This window comes from Pelobates fuscus, chromosome 3, assembly GCF_036172605.1.
Source record: "Pelobates fuscus isolate aPelFus1 chromosome 3, aPelFus1.pri, whole genome shotgun sequence".
Taxonomy (NCBI): domain Eukaryota; kingdom Metazoa; phylum Chordata; class Amphibia; order Anura; family Pelobatidae; genus Pelobates; species Pelobates fuscus.
The window spans coordinates 612,225-633,092 of record NC_086319.1 but is presented as its reverse complement, the minus strand read 5'-3'; the positions used below and the strand labels follow the sequence as shown (position 1 = coordinate 633,092).

Here is a 20,868-nt window from a genome sequence, read left to right as displayed (position 1 = left end):
CTTTCCTATGGGAAAGCATTGGCTTAGCTGAGATCATTAAGATCTCAGCTATGGAGGCAGGACAAGCAACAGCGAAGTGATGTGATCAGAGGGGGGCAGGTACCCAAACAGACATACGCTCTGACAGACATACAGAAATACAAAGACTCTGTGACAAAGACACACATGTATATTTTTAATTCTAATCCACCCAGCCTCCCTACCTTAGGGATAGCTGAGTGGACTTTCCCTGGGGTCTGGGAGTCTCTGGGCTGATATTCCTGCGCACGAGGGGGCAGTCTTCCTACAGCACCTCCCTGCTCCCTCGCACGCTCTGCAGTGATGCCTGGGCCGGAATGATATCCTATTCCAGCTCCCGACATCATTACACAGCGCAAGGGAGCAGAGAGGAGCTGCAGCAAGACTGCTCCCTCGTGCGCTGGCCCAGCCTGCTGCCTCCATACCTCCCAGGCTGGCCGGCTACAACGCTCCCTGAGCAGGTAGGCGGCCGGTTACAAAGCTCCCTGGGCTTGCCGCCTCCATACCTCCCGCGGGCGGCGGCTACAACGCTCCCTGAGCAGGCGAGCAGCCGGCCGACTACATTGTTTGTCCAGCCGGCCACTTTAGGTAAAAGGCTGACAAATCCCAGGTCACCATGGCGACTAGAAATTTTGCCCTGGCGGCTGGGATTTGTCGAGCCCTGCTGTACATCTAATACTTTGCCCATGGCTCAGACTGGAATTGGGGGAATTCCAGAGAAACTCATCACCAAGTCTTCTCTAGTCCTAATTACTTGGCGTTCTACTGAAAATGAAAACGTGGATCACAAAGTAGTTGGTCAAATCAATGAATGTACTTACAACATACAATAGCAAATGACAACCATGCTGTTAGCAATTGGCAGACGAGGGGGACAGACACCAATGCAGGAAATAAATATATACTGTGAACAGATATGAGGTGTTACATTGAATTCAGAATAAGAGGCAAAGGCCAGGGGAGTTTGAGGAAAAATTAAACACACTTACATGATATTTTAAGAAAGCATTTCTGAATATCGTGGAAGATACAATTTTTATAACACAAACTAGCCACATCGGGTCATTGTTAATCATTTCAAGTTTAATTTAAAAAATATCTTTTATGTTAAATGGAGAAGTAAAATCAAAAGAAGATGGTTTTGGAGACATTTGAATCATTTCTTTTGGATACAGAGAAGAACACAGCACTTGGAGATGTTTAACGGTTAACCCAACATTCTCAGGCCAAGCCTCAGGCACCCCAAATAAATGATATTTAGAGATGAAAAATGAGAAAGGAAAAGCAATTAGATTGAGGAATGCTTAGAGAATAAGTAAATCTAAAAGGATTCAATTCATTTCTTCAGAAAACAAAATCATAGGACTAACCTAACGGGACAATGCTGCTCCATGCAAACACTGCTACCCCTCTGGTAAAAGATTCGGGTAACACTATGAAAAAGAAAAACAGTCAATTGAGATCTTCTAAGGTTAACCACATAGAACCGGATACAATAAAACCATGATTGATTACAGATATGTTATAAATCTCATTTCTAGTTTACTCCTATTGACAAATACAAAAAGTCCACCCAAAATAGAAAGGTATTAAATCATTGTGAGATGAATTCATTATATTGTAAACTGCACCTTCATCATGTCTGACAGTATTATAAATCCTGAATATTGTATCCCGTGCTGGATATACAGGATCTATGACAGTATTATAAATCCTGAATATTGTATCCCGTGCTGGATATAAAGGATCTATGACAGTATTATAAATCCTGAATATTGTATCCTGTGCTGGATATACAGGATCTATGACAGTATTATAAATCCTGAATATTGTATCCCGTGCTGGATATACAGGATCTATGACAGTATTATAAATCCTGAATATTGTATCCGTGCTGGATATAAAGGATCTATGACAGTATTATAAATCCTGAATGTTGTATCCGTGCTGGATATAAAGGATCTATGACAGTATTATAAATCCTGAATATTGTATCCGTGCTGGATATAAAGGATCTATGACAGTATTATAAATCCTGAATATTGTATCCCGTGCTGGTTATAAAGGATCTATGACAGTATTATAAATACTGAATATTGTAACCCGTGCTGGATATAAAGGATCTATGACAGTATTATAAATCCTGAATATTGTATCCCGTGCTGGATATAAAGGATCTATGACAGTATTATAAATCCTGAATATTGTATCCCGTGCTGGATATAAAGGATCTATGACAGTATTATAAATCCTGAATATTGTATCCGTGCTGGTAATAAAAGATCTATGACAGTATTATAAATCCTGAATATTGTATCCTGTGCTGGATATACAGGATCTATGACAGTATTATAAATCCTGAATATTGTATCCGTGCTGGATATAAAGGATCTATGACAGTATTATAAATCCTGAATATTGTATCCGTGCTGGATATACAGGATCTATGACAGTATTATAAATCCTGAATATTGTATCCCGTGCTGGATATACAGGATCTATGACAGTATTATAAATCCTGAATATTGTATCCCGTGCTGGATATAAAGGATCTATGACAGTATTATAAATCCTGAATATTGTATCCGTGCTGGATATACAGGATCTATGACAGTATTATAAATCCTGAATATTGTATCCCGTGCTGGATATAAAAGATCTATGACAGTATTATAAATCCTGAATATTGTATCCTGTGCTGGATATAAAGGATCTATGACAGTATTATAAATCCTGAATATTGTATCCCGTACTGGATATAAAGGATCTATGACAGTATTATAAATCCTGAATATTGTATCCCGTGCTGGATATAAAAGATCTATGACAGTATTATAAATCCTGAATATTGTATCCTGTGCTGGATATACAGGATCTATGACAGTATTATAAATCCTGAATATTGTATCCCGTGCTGGATATACAGGATCTATGACAGTATTATAAATCCTGAATATTGTATCCGTGCTGGATATAAAGGATCTATGACAGTATTATAAATCCTGAATATTGTATCCGTGCTGGATATAAAGGATCTATGACAGTATTATAAATCCTGAATATTGTATCCGTGCTGGATATACAGGATCTATGACAGTATTATAAATCCTGAATATTGTATCCCGTGCTGGATATAAAGGATCTATGACAGTATTATAAATCCTGAATATTGTATCCCATGCTGGATATAAAGGATCTATGACAGTATTATAAATCCTGAATATTGTATCCCGTGCTGGATATAAAGGATCTATGACAGTATTATAAATCCTGAATATTGTATCCCGTGCTGGATATAAAGGATCTATGACAGTATTATAAATCCTGAATATTGTATCCCGTGCTGGATATAAAGGATCTATGACAGTATTATAAATCCTGAATATTGTATCCCGTGCTGGATATAAAGGATCTATGACAGTATTATAAATCCTGAATATTGTATCCCGTGCTGGTTATAAAGGATCTATGACAGTATTATAAATCATGAATATTGTAACCCGTGCTGGATATACAGAATCTATGACAGTATTATGAATCCTGAATATTGTATCCCGTGCTGGATATAAAGGATCTATGACAGTATTATAAATACTGAATATTGTATCCGTGCTGGATATAAAGGATCTATGACAGTATTATAAATCCTGAATATTGTATCCCGTGCTGGATATACAGGATCTATGACAGTATTATAAATCCTGAATATTGTATCCCGTGCTGGATATAAAGGATCTATGACAGTATTATAAATCCTGAATATTGTATCCGTGCTGGATATACAGGATCTATGACAGTATTATAAATCCTGAATATTGTATCCCGTGCTGGATATACAGGATCTATGACAGTATTATAAATCCTGAATATTGTATCCCGTGCTGGATATAAAGGATCTATGACAGTATTATAAATCCTGAATATTGTATCCGTGCTGGATATACAGGATCTATGACAGTATTATAAATCCTGAATATTGTATCCCGTGCTGGATATAAAGGATCTATGACAGTATTATAAATCCTGAATATTGTATCCCGTGCTGGATATACAGGATCTATGACAGTATTATAAATCCTGAATATTGTATCCCGTGCTGGATATACAGGATCTATGACAGTATTATAAATCCTGAATATTGTATCCCGTGCTGGATATAAAGGATCTATGACAGTATTATAAATCCTGAATATTGTATCCCGTGCTGGATATAAAGGATCTATGACAGTATTATAAATCCTGAATATTGTATCCCGTGCTGGATATACAGGATCTATGACAGTATTATAAATCCTGAATATTGTATCCCGTGCTGGTTATAAAGGATCTATGACAGTATTATAAATACTGAATATTGTATCCCGTGCTGGATATAAAGGTTCTATGACAGTATTATAAATCCTGAATATTGTATCCCGTGCTGGATATAAAGGTTCTATGACAGTATTATAAATCCTGAATATTGTATCCCGTGCTGGATATAAAGGATCTATGACAGTATTATAAATCCTGAATATTGTATCCGTGCTGGATATAAAGGATCTATGACAGTATTATAAATCCTGAATATTGTATCCCGTGCTGGATATAAAGGATCTATGACAGTATTATAAATACTGAATATTGTATCCCGTGCTGGATATAAAGGATCTATGACAGTATTATAAATACTGAATATTGTATCCCGTGCTGGATATAAAGGATCTATGACAGTATTATAAATCCTGAATATTGTATCCCGTGCTGGTTATAAAGGATCTATGACAGTATTATAAATACTGAATATTGTATCCCGTGCTGGATATACAGAATCTATGACAGTATTATAAATCCTGAATATTGTATCCCGTGCTGGATATAAATGATCTATGACAGTATTATAAATCCTGAATATTGTATCCCGTGCTGGATATAAAGGATCTATGACAGTATTATAAATCCTGAATATTGTATCCGTGCTGGATATAAAGGATCTATGACAGTATTATAAATCCTGAATATTGTATCCCATGCTGGATATAAAGGATCTATGACAGTATTATAAATACTGAATATTGTATCCCGTGCTGGATATAAAGGATCTATGACAGTATTATAAATCCTGAATATTGTATCCCGTGCTGGTTATAAAGGATCTATGACAGTATTATAAATACTGAATATTGTATCCCGTGCTGGATATAAAGGATCTATGACAGTATTATAAATCCTGAATATTGTATCCCGTGCTGGATATAAATGATCTATGACAGTATTATAAATCCTGAATATTGTATCCCGTGCTGGATATAAAGGATCTATGACAGTATTATAAATCCTGAATATTGTATCCGTGCTGGATATAAAGGATCTATGACAGTATTATAAATACTGAATATTGTATCCCGTGCTGGATATAAAGGATCTATGACAGTATTATAAATCCTGAATATTGTATCCCGTGCTGGATATAAAGGATCTATGACAGTATTATAAATCCTGAATATTGTATCCCGTGCTGGATATAAAGGATCTATGACAGTATTATAAATCCTGAATATTGTATCCCGTGCTGGATATAAAGGATCTATGACAGTATTATAAATCCTGAATATTGTATCCCGTGCTGGATATAAAGGATCTATGACAGTATTATAAATCCTGAATATTGTATCCCGTGCTGGATATAAAGGATCTATGACAGTATTATAAATCCTGAATATTGTATCCCGTGCTGGATATAAAGGATCTATGACAGTATTATAAATCCTGAATATTGTATCCGTGCTGGATATAAAGGATCTATGACAGTATTATAAATACTGAATATTGTATCCCGTGCTGGATATAAAGGATCTATGACAGTATTATAAATCCTGAATATTGTATCCCGTGCTGGATATAAAGGATCTATGACAGTATTATAAATCCTGAATATTGTATCCCGTGCTGGATATAAAGGATCTATGACAGTATTATAAATCCTGAATATTGTATCCCGTGCTGGATATAAAGGATCTATGACAGTATTATAAATCCTGAATATTGTATCCCGTGCTGGATATAAAGGATCTATGACAGTATTATAAATCCTGAATATTGTATCCCGTGCTGGATATAAAGGATCTATGACAGTATTATAAATCCTGAATATTGTATCCCGTGCTGGATATAAAGGATCTATGACAGTATTATAAATCATGAATATTGTATCCCGTGATGGTTATAAAGGATCTATGACAGTATTATAAATACTGAATGTAGCGGAATGCAGTAAGCCTGTCCTGCAAAATGCCTGTGTGACTGTATTCGTTATAATTTTGCCTGTGTTGAAATTGCTATTCGTATAGTATTATGTGAATTGTATGTTATTCGGTAGTTTCCATCCGTACCATATGCTTATGGAAACTACCGAACGGAGGGACCACCCCAGAGAGAAGTGTGCCAGCAATTAAAGTTCACATTCTTTCCAAACCGCAAGTTAACCGGCTCATTAACATTGTATCTGGGTGGCCGCCATTCGGCATGCGTACACGTGGCGGCGGCCATCTTACGCATGAAAATCTCAGCGGTGTTTGGTCGTCGAGTGTCTGGAACTCAAATCGGACACTCAAACAACCGAACACCGCTGAGACCTCCAGAGCTCCGTAACTGCCGAACGGAGAGTCCTAACGAATCCCCATTCGGTAGAAACAAAGTACCGAATGAGGGAATCAACATCTAAGTGAATTTAAGTGTGGATGGCAATTATAAATATATGTTTTAACTGCCGAATGGAGACCAATATCCAAAATTCACCCAGATCGGACCAGTGGTTCGGTAGTTACGGGGAGGTAAAGTTTGACCGACCGCACACGAGTTGGTATCCGAAAAGGGTTCCATAAGATTGGGCCCTGCGGTCGGTCAAACTTTACCTCCCCGTAACTACCGAACCACTGGTCCGATCTGGGTGAATTTTGGATATTATAGTCACCCAGATCAGGGCTACCTAGCGGTACCCTAATATTAATGTTAGGTGATGGTTTAGGGGTACATCCAGGTTTGGGGTAAATTGCTGTGCAAGTTAAGGGGATTATGACTCACTCAGAGGGGAGGAGATGTGTGGGAGTTAACAAACACTGTATTGGTTACTGTCCTAATTACTGTAAATCCCTCCCTTACATGGGAGCAGGCTTTATAAGAAACCTTGGAATAAACGATTGTCAGTTCTACTCCTGAAACTGTGTGTCGTCCAGTTATTGGGAGTGCTGTGGGGATATTGCTGTACCTTTTTACCTGCTGGAAACTCTGCTGTGGATTTACTAATGACTTGTTCCTGAGCCTCCCTAGGATCCAAAGTGGAGAATAGCTGTGAGAAATCAGCACTCCGCTACATTGGTTGGCAGCGCTGGGATCCAGACTCACAGAGGAACAAGGATTAATGGAGATTGACCTTTCTACGCTAAAGAGAACCACATTGAAAGACCTTCTGGAAGCGAAAGGTGTTTCTGCCAGCAGCAAATCCAAAGCAACGCTTATCACCGAAGTAATGGCAGAATACAGAGCAGAGGAGGTCCAGGCCACGGAACAAAGACCTGAAACAGAACAGGAGGAGTTCCAAAGGCATTTACAATTCAGACTGGCCTTTTATGGGGAAAACCCACCAACAGAGATCATCTCTAAAACCATGACAGAGGTGCAGGAGTTTGTGATGAGCACAAGGAGACCACAAACACCGGAAAGAAGTGCAGCAGGAGCTGTGACACAAGAGGGTAAGCCCAAAATCCCCTATCAAGCTTTTAAAACGTATGTGGAAGCAGAGGAGGATATAGATGCCTTCCTCCAAGACTTTGAGAGACTATGTACGCTGCATAACATACCAAGGGAAGAGTGGGTACCCATATTAGCAGGACGGCTGTCAGGAAAGGCAGCTGAAGCCTACCGCACTGTACCAGATGTTGAAATTAGGAACTATAGCCGGGTAAAAGAGATTATCCTGGCCCGGTATGCAATAACACCAGAGGCATACCGGAGGCGCTTCAGGGAACTGAAAAAGGCTGACAAAGATTCGCACGCAGAGTGGGCTTGCCGACTAGAAAGGGCAGCTCTTGGGTGGATGCAGTCAAGTAAAGCGCGGTCCATGGAGGACTTGTTACAAATGCTGCTATTGGAACAGTTTTATGAGGGGATATCCACAGAACTGCAGGAATGGGTGAGGGATCGTAACCCCACCACCCTCACCGAGGCTGCCAAAAAGGCAGATGATTTTATGGATGCCCGCAGACAAACCAAGGCAGTGAGTGACTAAACCTGCCATGCGGCCACTAGGGGGAAATTCCTTCTCGCCTAACCCTCAACCCCCACCAAGACAACTCCCTCCACCAGCACCAGCAGCAGCGCAGCCGAGATACCGCACACCTGCTTCTGTGCAATGCCACCGGTGCCAGAAGTGGGGACATTTCCAGCGAGATTGTCCACAGTCTAGAGACCGCACCACCTGGATCCGACCAGGGCCTCCACCACCACCACCGAGAGCAGCACCGCACCACTACCAGGACGAGGTACCACTTCCCTACAGCTCTGCAGTTCCAGTCACGACTGTGGAACAGTGGGAAGTGCTGCATGAGGCCAACCCCTTACAGGCACAGGCGGACAATCGACAGCACCATAGGCAGACCGTGTATCTGGAAGGGAAGCCTATGCAGGGGCTCAGAGACTCGGGAGCCACCATCACCTTGGTTCAAAGTCATTTGGTTTCTGACAAGGCCAAACTTAATAAGACTGTGGCTGTCAGGGTTGCAGGGGGAGCCGTGTATCGGCTAGACACAGCCAGGGTACACTTACATTGGGGTGCGGGGTTCGGGAATGTAGAAGTGGGACTAATGCCGCAATTACCTGCTGAGGTGGTTCTGGGGAATGATCTGGGCAAACTCACCTCCGCATTTGAGCCCCAAACTACTGAGGAAGCACACCCAGTAGTCACCAGGCAACAGGCCCGCACCCAGCACAACAACGCACTGCCGGAGGTCCAGGTAAGAGATTCCTCCCCTTCCCTAGACTGTATCCCTTGGGCCCCTCTTGACGAGTTTGTAGCCGAGGTGATCACTGACCCTACCTTACAAGTATACCGAGACAAGGTCACCTCTATCCAACCGGGGGCGGAGGGGGAAAGATTTGTGTGGGACAGACAGTTATTGTACCGAGAGACGAGTAAACAGATAGCTGGGTCAGACCCCATTGCTGCAAGACAGCTGGTGGTACCTCAGAGGTACCGAACCGAATTACTCCGGATAGCGCACGATATTCCGCTATCCGGACATTTGGGGGTCAGCCGTACCAGATATCGGCTGACCCAAAGTTTCTTCTGGCCAGGGATTGGCCAGGAGGTGCGCAGATATTGTAATACCTGCGATACGTGCCAGAGGGTAGGAAAGAGGGGGGATAAGCGTAAGGCGAAGCTGCACCCACTACCCATAATTGAGAAACCCTTTCATAGGGTTGCCGTAGATATTGTAGGCCCCTTCCGGAAGCCTAGCCCATCGGGCAAACGGTACATCTTGACCGTAGTGGACTACGCCACTCGCTACCCCGAGGCGGTAGCCTTAACTAATATACATGCAGAGACGGTGGCTGAGGCGCTGATGCAGATTTTCTCCCGGATGGGGTTACCCAGGGAGATCATCTCGGATCAGGGCACTCAGTTCACGGCAGAGGTCACACAACAGCTCTGGAAGTTCTGTAAAGTTAAGCCCATAATTAGTGCTCCATACCACCCCCAGACTAATGGGCTCTGCGAACGGTTCAATGGCACCTTAAAACAGATGCTCCGAACCTTCGCAGAGACTCACCGAGACTGGGAAAAATTCCTGCCGCACTTATGTTTGCTTACAGGGAGGTGCCGCAGGAATCTACGGGATTTTCCCCCTTTGAACTGCTATTCGGGAGGAGAGTAAGGGGACCCCTAGACTTGATTAGAGAACACTGGGAGGGAGACCGTAGCGCCGACGGCACCCCTATTGTACCATATGTGTTGGCCCTCTGAGATCGCCTGGAAGCACTCACAAAGACGGTAAAGGAAAACCTACAGGCAGCTCAGACGCGTCAGCGCACCTGGTACGATAACGGCGCCAGGGACCGCAGCTTTCAGGTCGGACAGAAAGTTTTAATTTTAAAACCTGTCCGACACGATAAGCTACAGGCCGCCTGGCAAGGCCCTTATAAAGTGGTAGAACAACGATGTGACACCACTTATATAATTGGCCACTGCGCAGGGAATGGGGGGCGACGCATGATCCATGTGAACATGCTGAAGCCTTACCAGGAACGTTCAGAGGAGGTGACAGCTATCTGCGCCCCCACCTCTGAAGAAGGCGACAGCCTACCCCTCCCCGATCTGTTAGAGGACGGACAGCTGGCTGGGGATTTAGGAGCAGTTGTATTGGGGGATCGGTTGAGCCCACAGGAGCGTATCGAGGTACAACAACTACTGCAAGAAAAGCAGGAGACCTTTTCTAATGTACCTGGATACACCCCTCTGGCTACCCACCGAGTAGAAACCCCAGGTCAACTTCCCATGCGCCAGACCCCGTACCGCATCCCTGAAGCGGTACGGGAGAATATGCGCAAAGAGATTGAGGTGATGATACAGTTAGGAGTGATTGAGCCCTCGGATAGCCCCTGGGCCTCTCCAGTGGTCCTCGTACCAAAGCGGGACGGCACGACCCGCTTTTGTGTCACGTCTAAACATTTGTTATGAAGGAACACAACTGCAGATTTCTTATAGTTTGAATATTTATTATAAAAAGTAAAAGGTATTGACGTTAAGTCCAATTTACAGGTACTGTAGCTTTAAGTAGTAAACGATAACTGAAGTCCACAATTACAGGCACTGTAGCTTTAAGTAGTAAACGATAACTGAAGTCCACAATTACAGGCACTGTAGCTTTAAGTAGTAAACGATAACTGAAGTCCACAATTACAGGCACTGTAGCTTTAAGTAGTAAACGATAACTGAAGTCCACAATTATGAAGTCCACAATTACAGGCACTGTAGCTTTAAGTAGTAAACGATAACTGAAGTCCACAATTACAGACACTGTAGCTTTAAGTAGTAAACGATAACTGAAGTCCACAATTACAGGCACTGTAGCTTTAAGTAGTAAATGGTAGTAATTAGCAGACACTGAATCAGAAAGAGTCTCTTAGTAGTATTAATGAATTAGGTGATAAGAAGTTACAATAGCCGTTCCATAGTATTTAACTGAAGCAAGACAGATGCAGCTAACTGATATAGAGTATGAGTTGAAGTTAGCTGTAACTGGTTTGTTTTATCGAAGGACTTTGGAGACAGGAAATAACGGCTTTGAGATGCAACGCTTATCACAGAGGTTTTACTTAGCTTCCGGCACATAGAACACTGGTTCCCGAGATCTCCTCAGAGGCGGTTATCATGAATGGAGAGAGTTCAGCTTTTAGTCGTGGATGAGGAGAGGTGAAGGGAACTTGAAGTCTTCCAGTCCGGTCCGGTAACAGAGGCTTTCACAACAAAGTTGTAGCCGGTTCGTGTGTACGGAACGTAGTTCAATAATCCAGCGTCGATCAGCTGGTGCGGTCGGATTAAATAAGGAGACCGTGTCATAAAGGGGTGTGGCTAGGCTCCGTGGAACCAGGAAGTAAGAGGATACCATAGTTAAGGCATGACATTTTGCGTGGACTACAGGAGATTGAATGAGAAGACAGTATCCGACGCATACCCGATGCCTAGGATAGATGAGTTACTGGACCGGATGGCCAGGGGTCAATACCTTACCACTATTGATTTGTGTAAAGGGTATTGGCAGATTCCCTTGGCCCCGGACGCCATCCCTAAGTCCGCCTTTGTCACCCCATTCGGCCTGTACCAATTTAAGGTCATGCCGTTTGGGATGAAAAACGCGCCGGCTACCTTCCAGCGGATGGTGGACCGCCTCCTAGATGGGTTCCAAGACTATACCTGCGCATATCTCGATGATATTGCCATATTTAGCGATACCTGGCAGGAGCACTTGGCCCATGTAGGAGCGATTCTAGACAGGATCAGGGAGGCTGGTTTGACCCTAAAACCAGCTAAATGTAGCATTGGGATGGCCGAGGTACAGTACCTGGGCCACAGAGTGGGCTGTGGTAAACAAAAGCCGGAACCAGCCAAAGTAGAGGCGGTATCACAGTGGCCTACCCCGAAAACTAAAACCCAGGTGTTAGCCTTCCTAGGGACAGCAGGGTATTACCGGAAGTTTGTCCCCAATTATAGTGCCCTGGCCAAACCCCTCACTGACCTGACACGTAAAAACCTTCCCCGCCAAGTAACCTGGACCCCGGAGTGTGAGCAGGCATTCCAACACTTGAAAGATGCACTTGTTAATGCCCCTGTCTTGGCCGCTCCCAATCCAACTAAACGTTTTCTTGTTCACACAGACGCTTCTATGTTTGGATTGGGGGCAGTACTGAGCCAAGTCGAGGGCCGATGGCGGAGAACATCCCGTGGCTTACATCAGTCGCAAACTTTTACGGGAAGTAAGCTACGCCGCCATCGAGAAGGAATGCCTGGCTGTGGTGTGGGCCTTGAAGAAATTGCAACCCTATTTGTATGGACAGGCTTTTTCTCTGCTCACGGATCACAACCCGTTGGTATGGCTGAACCGGGTGGCTGGGGACAATGCCAGGTTGCTGCGCTGGAGTTTGGCGCTGCAGCCCTTTGACTTTAACATTCAGTACCGCCCGGGTAAGCAAAATGGAAACGCCGACGGGTTGTCACGACAAACTGATCTGGAGAAATGATCTGTGAGCACCCCGGTCATCCCCAAGCCGATCCGTCTGGGATCAGACTGTGTATGCCGGCTTGTGGGCAAGGGGGAGCAGTGTAGCGGAATGCAGTAAGCCTGTCCTGCAAAATGCCTGTGTGACTGTATTCGTTATAATTTTGCCTGTGTTGAAATTGCTATTCGTATAGTATTATGTGAATTGTATGTTATTCGGTAGTTTCCATCCGTACCATATGCTTATGGAAACTACCGAACGGAGGGACCACCCCAGAGAGAAGTGTGCCAGCAATTAAAGTTCACATTCTTTCCAAACCGCAAGTTAACCGGCTCATTAACATTGTATCTGGGTGGCCGCCATTCGGCATGCGTACACGTGGCGGCGGCCATCTTACGCATGAAAATCTCAGCGGTGTTTGGTCGTCGAGTGTCTGGAACTCAAATCGGACACTCAAACAACCGAACACCGCTGAGACCTCCAGAGCTCCGTAACTGCCGAACGGAGAGTCCTAACGAATCCCCATTCGGTAGAAACAAAGTACCGAATGAGGGAATCAACATCTATGTGAATTTAAGTGTGGATGGCAATTATAAATATATGTTTTAACTGCCGAACGGAGACCGACCGCAGGGCCCAATCTTATGGAACCCTTTTCGGATACCAACTCGTGTGCGGTCGGTCAAACTTTACCTCCCCGTAACTACCGAACCACTGGTCCGATCTGGGTGAATTTTGGATATTATAGTCACCCAGATCAGGGCTACCTAGCAGTTCCCTAATATTAATGTTAGGTGATGGTTTAGGGGTACATCCAGATTTGGGGTAAATTGCTGTGCAAGTTAAGGGGATTATGACTCACTCTGAGGGGAGGAGATGTGTGGGAGGTAACAAACACTGTATTGGTTACTGTCCTAATTACTGTAAATCCCTCCCTTGCATGGGAGCAGGCTTTATAAGAAACCTTGGAATAAACGATTGTCAGTTCTACTCCTGAAACTGTGTGTCGTCCAGTTATTGGGAGTGCTGTGGGGACAGTGGCGTACTAAAGGGGGGGCGGGGGGGGGCGGCCCGCCCCGGGTGCCACTGACTAGGGGGGTGCCATGACTTCCAGTGTCATGTGCCACCCCCCATCATTACGCTGCGCACAGCCGCAGCACCTTTGCGGCCAAACACCGGCGGGACTTCCTTCTTTATGAGGAGGAGGGGGAGGAGCGTTGCGGGCCGCGGCGTCGCGCAACATGATGACGTGCGCAGCGCCGTCAGTCCGCCTTCACGGATCTTCAGCGGAAGGATCCATTTCCGGGCGGTGAGGCACCCAGTGGTCGGACTCGGCGGGCAAGCAAGGCATCATCAAAATGTAAGTATAAAGTAGTTATTTTATGTCTGGGGCTGAATTAATTAAAGGGGGGTGTATTAATTAGAGGGGGGGTGAATTAATTAAAGGGGGGTGTATTAATTAGAGGGGGGTGGATTCATTAAAGGGGGGGTGTATTAATTAGAGGGTGTGGATTCATTAAATGGGGGGTGTATTAATTAGAGGGGGGTGGATTAATTAGAGGGGTGTATTAATTAAAGGGGGGTGGATTAATTAAAGGGGTGTGGATTAATTAAAGGGGGGGGTGGATTAATTAGAGGGATGTATTAATTAAAGGGGGGTGGATTAATTAAAGGGGGGGGTGTATTAATTAGAGGGGGTGTATTAATTAGAGGGGTGTATTAATTAAAGGGGGCGTGTATTAATTAGAGGGGGTGTATTAATTAGAGGGGGTGGATTAATTAGAGGGGGGTGTATTAATTAAAGGGGGGTGGATTAATTAGAGGGGGGTGGATTAATTAGAGGGGGTGGATTAATTAGAGGGGGTGGATTAATTAGAGGGGGTGTATTAATTAGAGGTGGGTGTATTAATTAAAGGGAGGTGTATTAATTAGAGGGGGGTGTATTAATTAGAGGGGGTGGATTAATTAGAGGGGGTGGATTAATTAGAGGGGTTTATTAATTAGAGGGGGTGGATTAATTAGAGGGGGTGGATTAATTAGAGGGGGGTGGATTAATTAGAGGGGGTGTATTAATTAGAGGGGGTTTATTAATTAGAGGGGGGTGTATTAATTAAAGGGGGGTGTATTAATTAGAGGGGGTGTATTAATTAGAGGGGGTGGATTAATTAGAGGGGGGTGGATTAATTAGAGGGGGTGGATTAATTAGAGGGGGTGGATTAATTAGAGGGGGGTGGATTAATTAGAGGGGGTGCATTAATAAGAGGGGGGTGTATTAATTAGAGGGGGGTGTATTAATTAGATGGGGTGGATTAATTAGAGGGGGTGTATTAATTAGAGGGGGTGTATTAATTAGAGGGGGTGGATTAATTAGAGGGGGGTGGATTAATTAGAGGGGGGTGTATTAATTGGGGGGGGTATTAATTAGAGGGGGTGTATTAATTAGAGGGGGTGGATTAATTAGAGGGGGGTGTATTAATTAGAGGGGGTGTATTATTTAGATGGGGGTGTATTAATTAGATGGGGGTGGATTAATTAGAGGGGGTGGATTAATTAGAGGGGGTGGATTAATTAGAGGGGGTGGATTAATTAGAGGGGGGTGTATTAATTAGAGGGGGGTATTAATTAGAGGGGGTGTATTAATTAGAGGGGGTGGATTAATTAGAGGGGGTGTATTAATTAGAGGGGGTGTATTAATTAGATGGGGGTGTATTAATTAGATGGGGTGGATTAATTAGAGGGGGTGGATTAATTAGAGGGGGTGGATTAATTAGAGGGGGTGGATTAATTTAAAGGGGGGTGGATTAATTTAGAGGGGGTGGATTAATTAGAGGGGGGTGGATTAATTAGAGGGGGGGGTGGATTAATTTAAAGGGGGGTGGATTAATTAGAGGGGGTGGATTAATTAGATGGGTTGTGGATTAATTAGAGGGGGGTGGATTAATTAGAGGGGGGGTGGATTAATTTAAAGGGGGGTGGATTAATTAGAGGGGGTGGATTAATTAGAGGGGGGTGGATTAATTAAAGAGGGGTTGTGGATTAATTAAAAAGGGGTTGTGGATTAATTAAAGGGGGTGCAGCACGGGGGAAGTTTATTTAGAGGGGGTATGTTTAATTAAAGGGGGGGTGCAGGTTGTTTTTTTATTAAGGGGGTTGCAGTATTTTATTTATTAAGGGAGGATGTGCACTGCAGATTTTTGTTTTTTATTAAGGGGGTGTGCAGGGTTTTTATTAAGGGGGGGTGCATGTTTTTTGTTAGGGGGGTTGTGAAAGTTTTTGTTTTTTATTAAGGGGGTGTGCAGGGTTTTTATTAAGGGTTTGCATGATTTTTTTTAATTAAGGGGGGTTGTGCAGGTTTTTGGTTTTTTTAAGGGGGTGTGCAGCTTTTTTTTTAATTAAGGGGGATGTGCAGGGTTTTTATGTGTACGGAGTGTATGAAATTTATGTGATTGGGGTGCAGGGTTTTTATGTGTAGGGAGTGTATGAAATTTATGTGATCAGTGTGCAGGGTTTTTATATGAAGGGCGAAGGGCAGGGGTTTTCTAGAAGGGGCGAGACCAGGGGCTTTGTAGAAAGGGGCAGGGGAGGAGTTTTCTAGAAGTTTCTCACCAGCCCCTTTCTACAAAAGCACTGGTCTTCCCCCTTCTACAAAAATGGCGCATTTATACAAAACCCCTGCCCTGGGCCCCTTCTACAAAACCTCTGCCCTAGCCGCTACATCATTTGAACTCAAATCCCTTTCCTATGCTATTTCTAAGGATCCGCTCAATAAAGTGGTATGGGTGCCAGGTCCCTCTAGTTTTAACCCTGCAGCTGAAAACATATGTTTCACTGAGGGTTAATCCAGCCTCTAGTGGCTGTCTCACTGACAGCCGCTAGAGGCGCTTCCGCAATTCTCACTGTAAAACTCACCGTGAGAAGACGCTGGACGTCCATAGGAAAGCATTGAGTAATGCTTTCCTATGGGCAGTTTGAATGCACATGCGGCTCTTGCCGCGCATGCGCATTCGGATCTAACGTCGGCAGGGGGAGGAGAGGTCACCAGCGCCGAGGGAGCCCAACGTTGGAGAAAGGTAAGTGGCTGAATGGGTTTTAAGGGGTGACCTCTTCTCCCCTGCCGACGTCAGCTCCCGAGTGGAGCCGAATGCGGCAAGAGCTGCGCGCACATTCAAACAGTCCATAGGAAAGCAAAAAATTGTGGTTGTTTTCTTACATTTTTATTATGGGGGGGGGGGTGCTACACTCGGGGTCCGCCCCGGGTGCCAAATGCTCCAGGTACGCCCCTGTGTGGGGATATTGCTGTACCTTTTTACCTGCTGGAAACTCTGCTGTGGATTTACTAATGACTTGTTCCTGAGCCTCCCTAGGATCCAAAGTGGAGAATAGCTGTGAGAAATCAGCACTCCGCTACACTGAATATTGTATCCCGTGCTGGATATACAGAATCTATGACAGTATTATAAATCCTGAATATTGTATCCCGTGCTGGATATAAAGGATCTATGACAGTATTATAAATCCTGAATATTGTATCCCGTGCTGGATATAAAGGATCTATGACAGTATTATAAATACTGAATATCGTATCCCGTGCTGGATATAAAGGATCTATGACAGTATTATAAATCCTGAATATTGTATCCCGTGCTGGATATAAAGGATCTATGACAGTATTATAAATCCTGAATATTGTATCCCGTGCTGGATATACAGGATCTATGACAGTATTATAAATACTGAATATCGTATCCCGTGCTGGATATAAAGGATCTATGACAGTATTATAAATCCTGAATATTGTATCCCGTGCTGGATATAAAGGATCTATGACAGTATTATAAATACTGAATATTGTATCCCGTGCTGGATATAAAGGATCTATGACAGTATTATCAATCCTGAATATTGTATCCCGTGCTGGTTATAAAGGATCTATTACAGTATTATAAATCCTGAATATTGTATCCCGTGCTAGATATAAAGGATCTATGACAGTATTATAAATACTGAATATTGTATCCCGTGCTGGATATAAAGGATCTATGACAGTATTATAAATCCTGAATATTGTATCCCGTACTGGATATAAAGGATCTATGACAGTATTATAAATACTGAATATTGTATCCCGTGCTGGATATAAAGGATCTATGACAGTATTATAAATCCTGAATATTGTATCCCGTGCTGGTTATAAAGGATCTATGACAGTATTATAAATACTGAATATCATATCCCGTGCTGGATATAAAGGATCTATGACAGTATTATAAATACTGAATATTGTATCCCGTGCTGGATATAAAGGATCTATGACAGTATTATAAATCCTGAATATTGTATCCCGTGCTGGTTATAAAGGATCTATGACAGTATTATAAATCCTGAATATTGTATCCCGTGCTGGATATAAAGGATCTATGACAGTATTATAAATCCTGAATATTGTATCCCGTGCTGGTTATAAAGGATCTATGACAGTATTATAAATACTGAATATTGTATCCCGTGCTGGATATAAAGGATCTATGACAGTATTATAAATACTGAATATTGTATCCCGTGCTGGATATACAGAATCTATGACAGTATTATAAATCCTGAATATTGTATCCCGTGCTGGATATAAAGGATCTATGACAGTATTATAAATACTGAATATTGTATCCCGTGCTGGATATAAAGGATCTATGACAGTATTATAAATCCTGAATATTGTATCCCGTGCTGGTTATAAAGGATCAATTACAGTATTATAAATCCTGAATATTGTATCCCGTGCTGGATATAAAGGATCTATGACAGTATTATAAATACTGAATATTGTATCCCGTGCTGGATATAAAGGATCTATGACAGTATTATAAATCCTGAATATTGTATCCCGTACTGGATATAAAGGATCTATGACAGTATTATAAATACTGAATATTGTATCCCGTGCTGGATATAAAGGATCTATGACAGTATTATAAATCCTGAATATTGTATCCCGTGCTGGTTATAAAGGATCTATGACAGTATTATAAATACTGAATATCATATCCCGTGCTGGATATAAAGGATCTATGACAGTATTATAAATACTGAATATTGTATCCCGTGCTGGATATAAAGGATCTATGACAGTATTATAAATCCTGAATATTGTATCCCGTGCTGGTTATAAAGGATCTATGACAGTATTATAAATCCTGAATATTGTATCCCGTGCTGGATATAAAGGATCTATGACAGTATTATAAATCCTGAATATTGTATCCCGTGCTGGTTATTAAGGATCTATGACAGTATTATAAATACTGAATATTGTATCCCGTGCTGGATATAAAGGATCTATGACAGTATTATAAATCCTGAATATTGTATCCCGTACTGGATATAAAGGATCTATGACAGTATTATAAATACTGAATATTGTATCCCGTGCTGGATATAAAGGATCTATGACAGTATTATAAATCCTGAATATTGTATCCCGTGCTGGTTATAAAGGATCTATGACAGTATTATAAATACTGAATATCGTATCCCGTGCTGGATATACAGGATGTATGACAGTATTATAAATCCTGAATATTGTATCACGTGCTGGATATAAAGGATCTATGACAGTATTATAAATACTGAATATTGTATCCCGTGCTGGATATAAAGGATCTATGACAGTATTATGAATCCTGAATATTGTATCCCGTGCTGGATATAAAGGATCTATGACAGTATTATAAATCCTGAATATTGTATCCCGTGCTGGATATACAGGATCTATGACAGTATTATAAATCCTGAATATTGTATCCCGTGCTGGATATAAAGGATCTATGACAGTATTATAAATCCTGAATATTGTATCCCGTGCTGGATATAAAGGATCTATGACAGTATTATAAATCCTGAATATTGTATCCCGTGCTGGATATAAAGGATCTATGACAGTATTATAAATCCTGAATATTGTATCCCGTGCTGGATATAAAGGATCTATGACAGTATTATAAATCCTGAATATTGTATCCCGTGCTGGTTATAAAGGATCTATGACAGTATTATAAATACTAAATATTGTATCCCGTGCTGGATATAAAGGATCTATGACAGTATTATAAATCCTGAATATTGTATCCCGTGCTGGATATAAAGGATCTATGACAGTATTATAAATCCTGAATATTGTATCCCGTGCTGGATATACAGGATCTATGACAGTATTATAAATCCTGAATATTGTATCCCATGCTGGATATACAGGATCTATGACAGTATTATAAATCCTGAATATTGTATCCTGTGCTGGATATACAGGATCTATGACAGTATTATAAATCCTGAATATTGTAACCCGTGCTGGATATAAAGGATCTATGACAGTATTATAAATCCTGAATATTGTATCCCGTGCTGGATATAAAGGATCTATGACAGTATTATAAATCCTGAATATTGTATCCGTGCTGGATATAAAGGATCTATGACAGTATTATAAATCCTGAATATTGTATCCTGTGCTAGATATACAGGATCTATGACAGTATTATAAATCCTGAATATTGTATCCCGTGCTGGATATAAAGGATCTATGACAGTATTATAAATCCTGAATATTGTATCCCGTGCTGGATATACAGGATCTATGACAGTATTATAAATCCTGAATATTGTATCCTGTGCTGGATATAAAGGATCTATGACAGTATTATCAATCCTGAATATTGTATCCCATGCTGGATATACAGGATCTATGACAGTTTTATAAATCCTGAATATTGTATCCGTGCTGGATATAAAGGATCTATGACAGTATTATAAATCCTGAATATTGTATCCTGTGCTGGATATACAGGATCTATGACAGTATTATAAATCCTGAATATTGTATCCCGTGCTGGATATAAAGGATCTATGACAGTATTATAAATCCTGAATATTGTATCCCGTGCTGGATATAAAGGATCTATGACAGTATTATAACTCCTGAATATTGTATCCCGTGCTGGTTATAAAGGATCTATGACAGTATTATAAATCCTGAATATTGTATCCCGTGCTGGATATAAAGGATCTATGACAGTATTATAAATCCTGAATATTGTATCCTGT

General features: G+C 41.9%; 1 protein-coding gene across 5 annotated transcripts in view; it reads right to left on the bottom strand.

Annotated features, from left to right (window-relative positions):
• Positions 1 to 20,868, bottom strand: part of PTPRO (protein tyrosine phosphatase receptor type O) — a 550,218-nt gene that overhangs the window by 174,302 nt on the left and 355,048 nt on the right. For 3 of the 5 annotated variants that reach the window (XM_063446603.1, XM_063446607.1, XM_063446605.1), the window contains one exon: positions 1,389 to 1,451. The exons of the other annotated variants lie outside the window; for them this stretch is intronic. In XM_063446603.1, the coding sequence (XP_063302673.1) occupies positions 1,389 to 1,451 (63 nt within the window). The remainder of the gene's footprint in view (positions 1 to 1,388; positions 1,452 to 20,868) is intronic. 5 annotated transcript variants of the gene reach the window in all.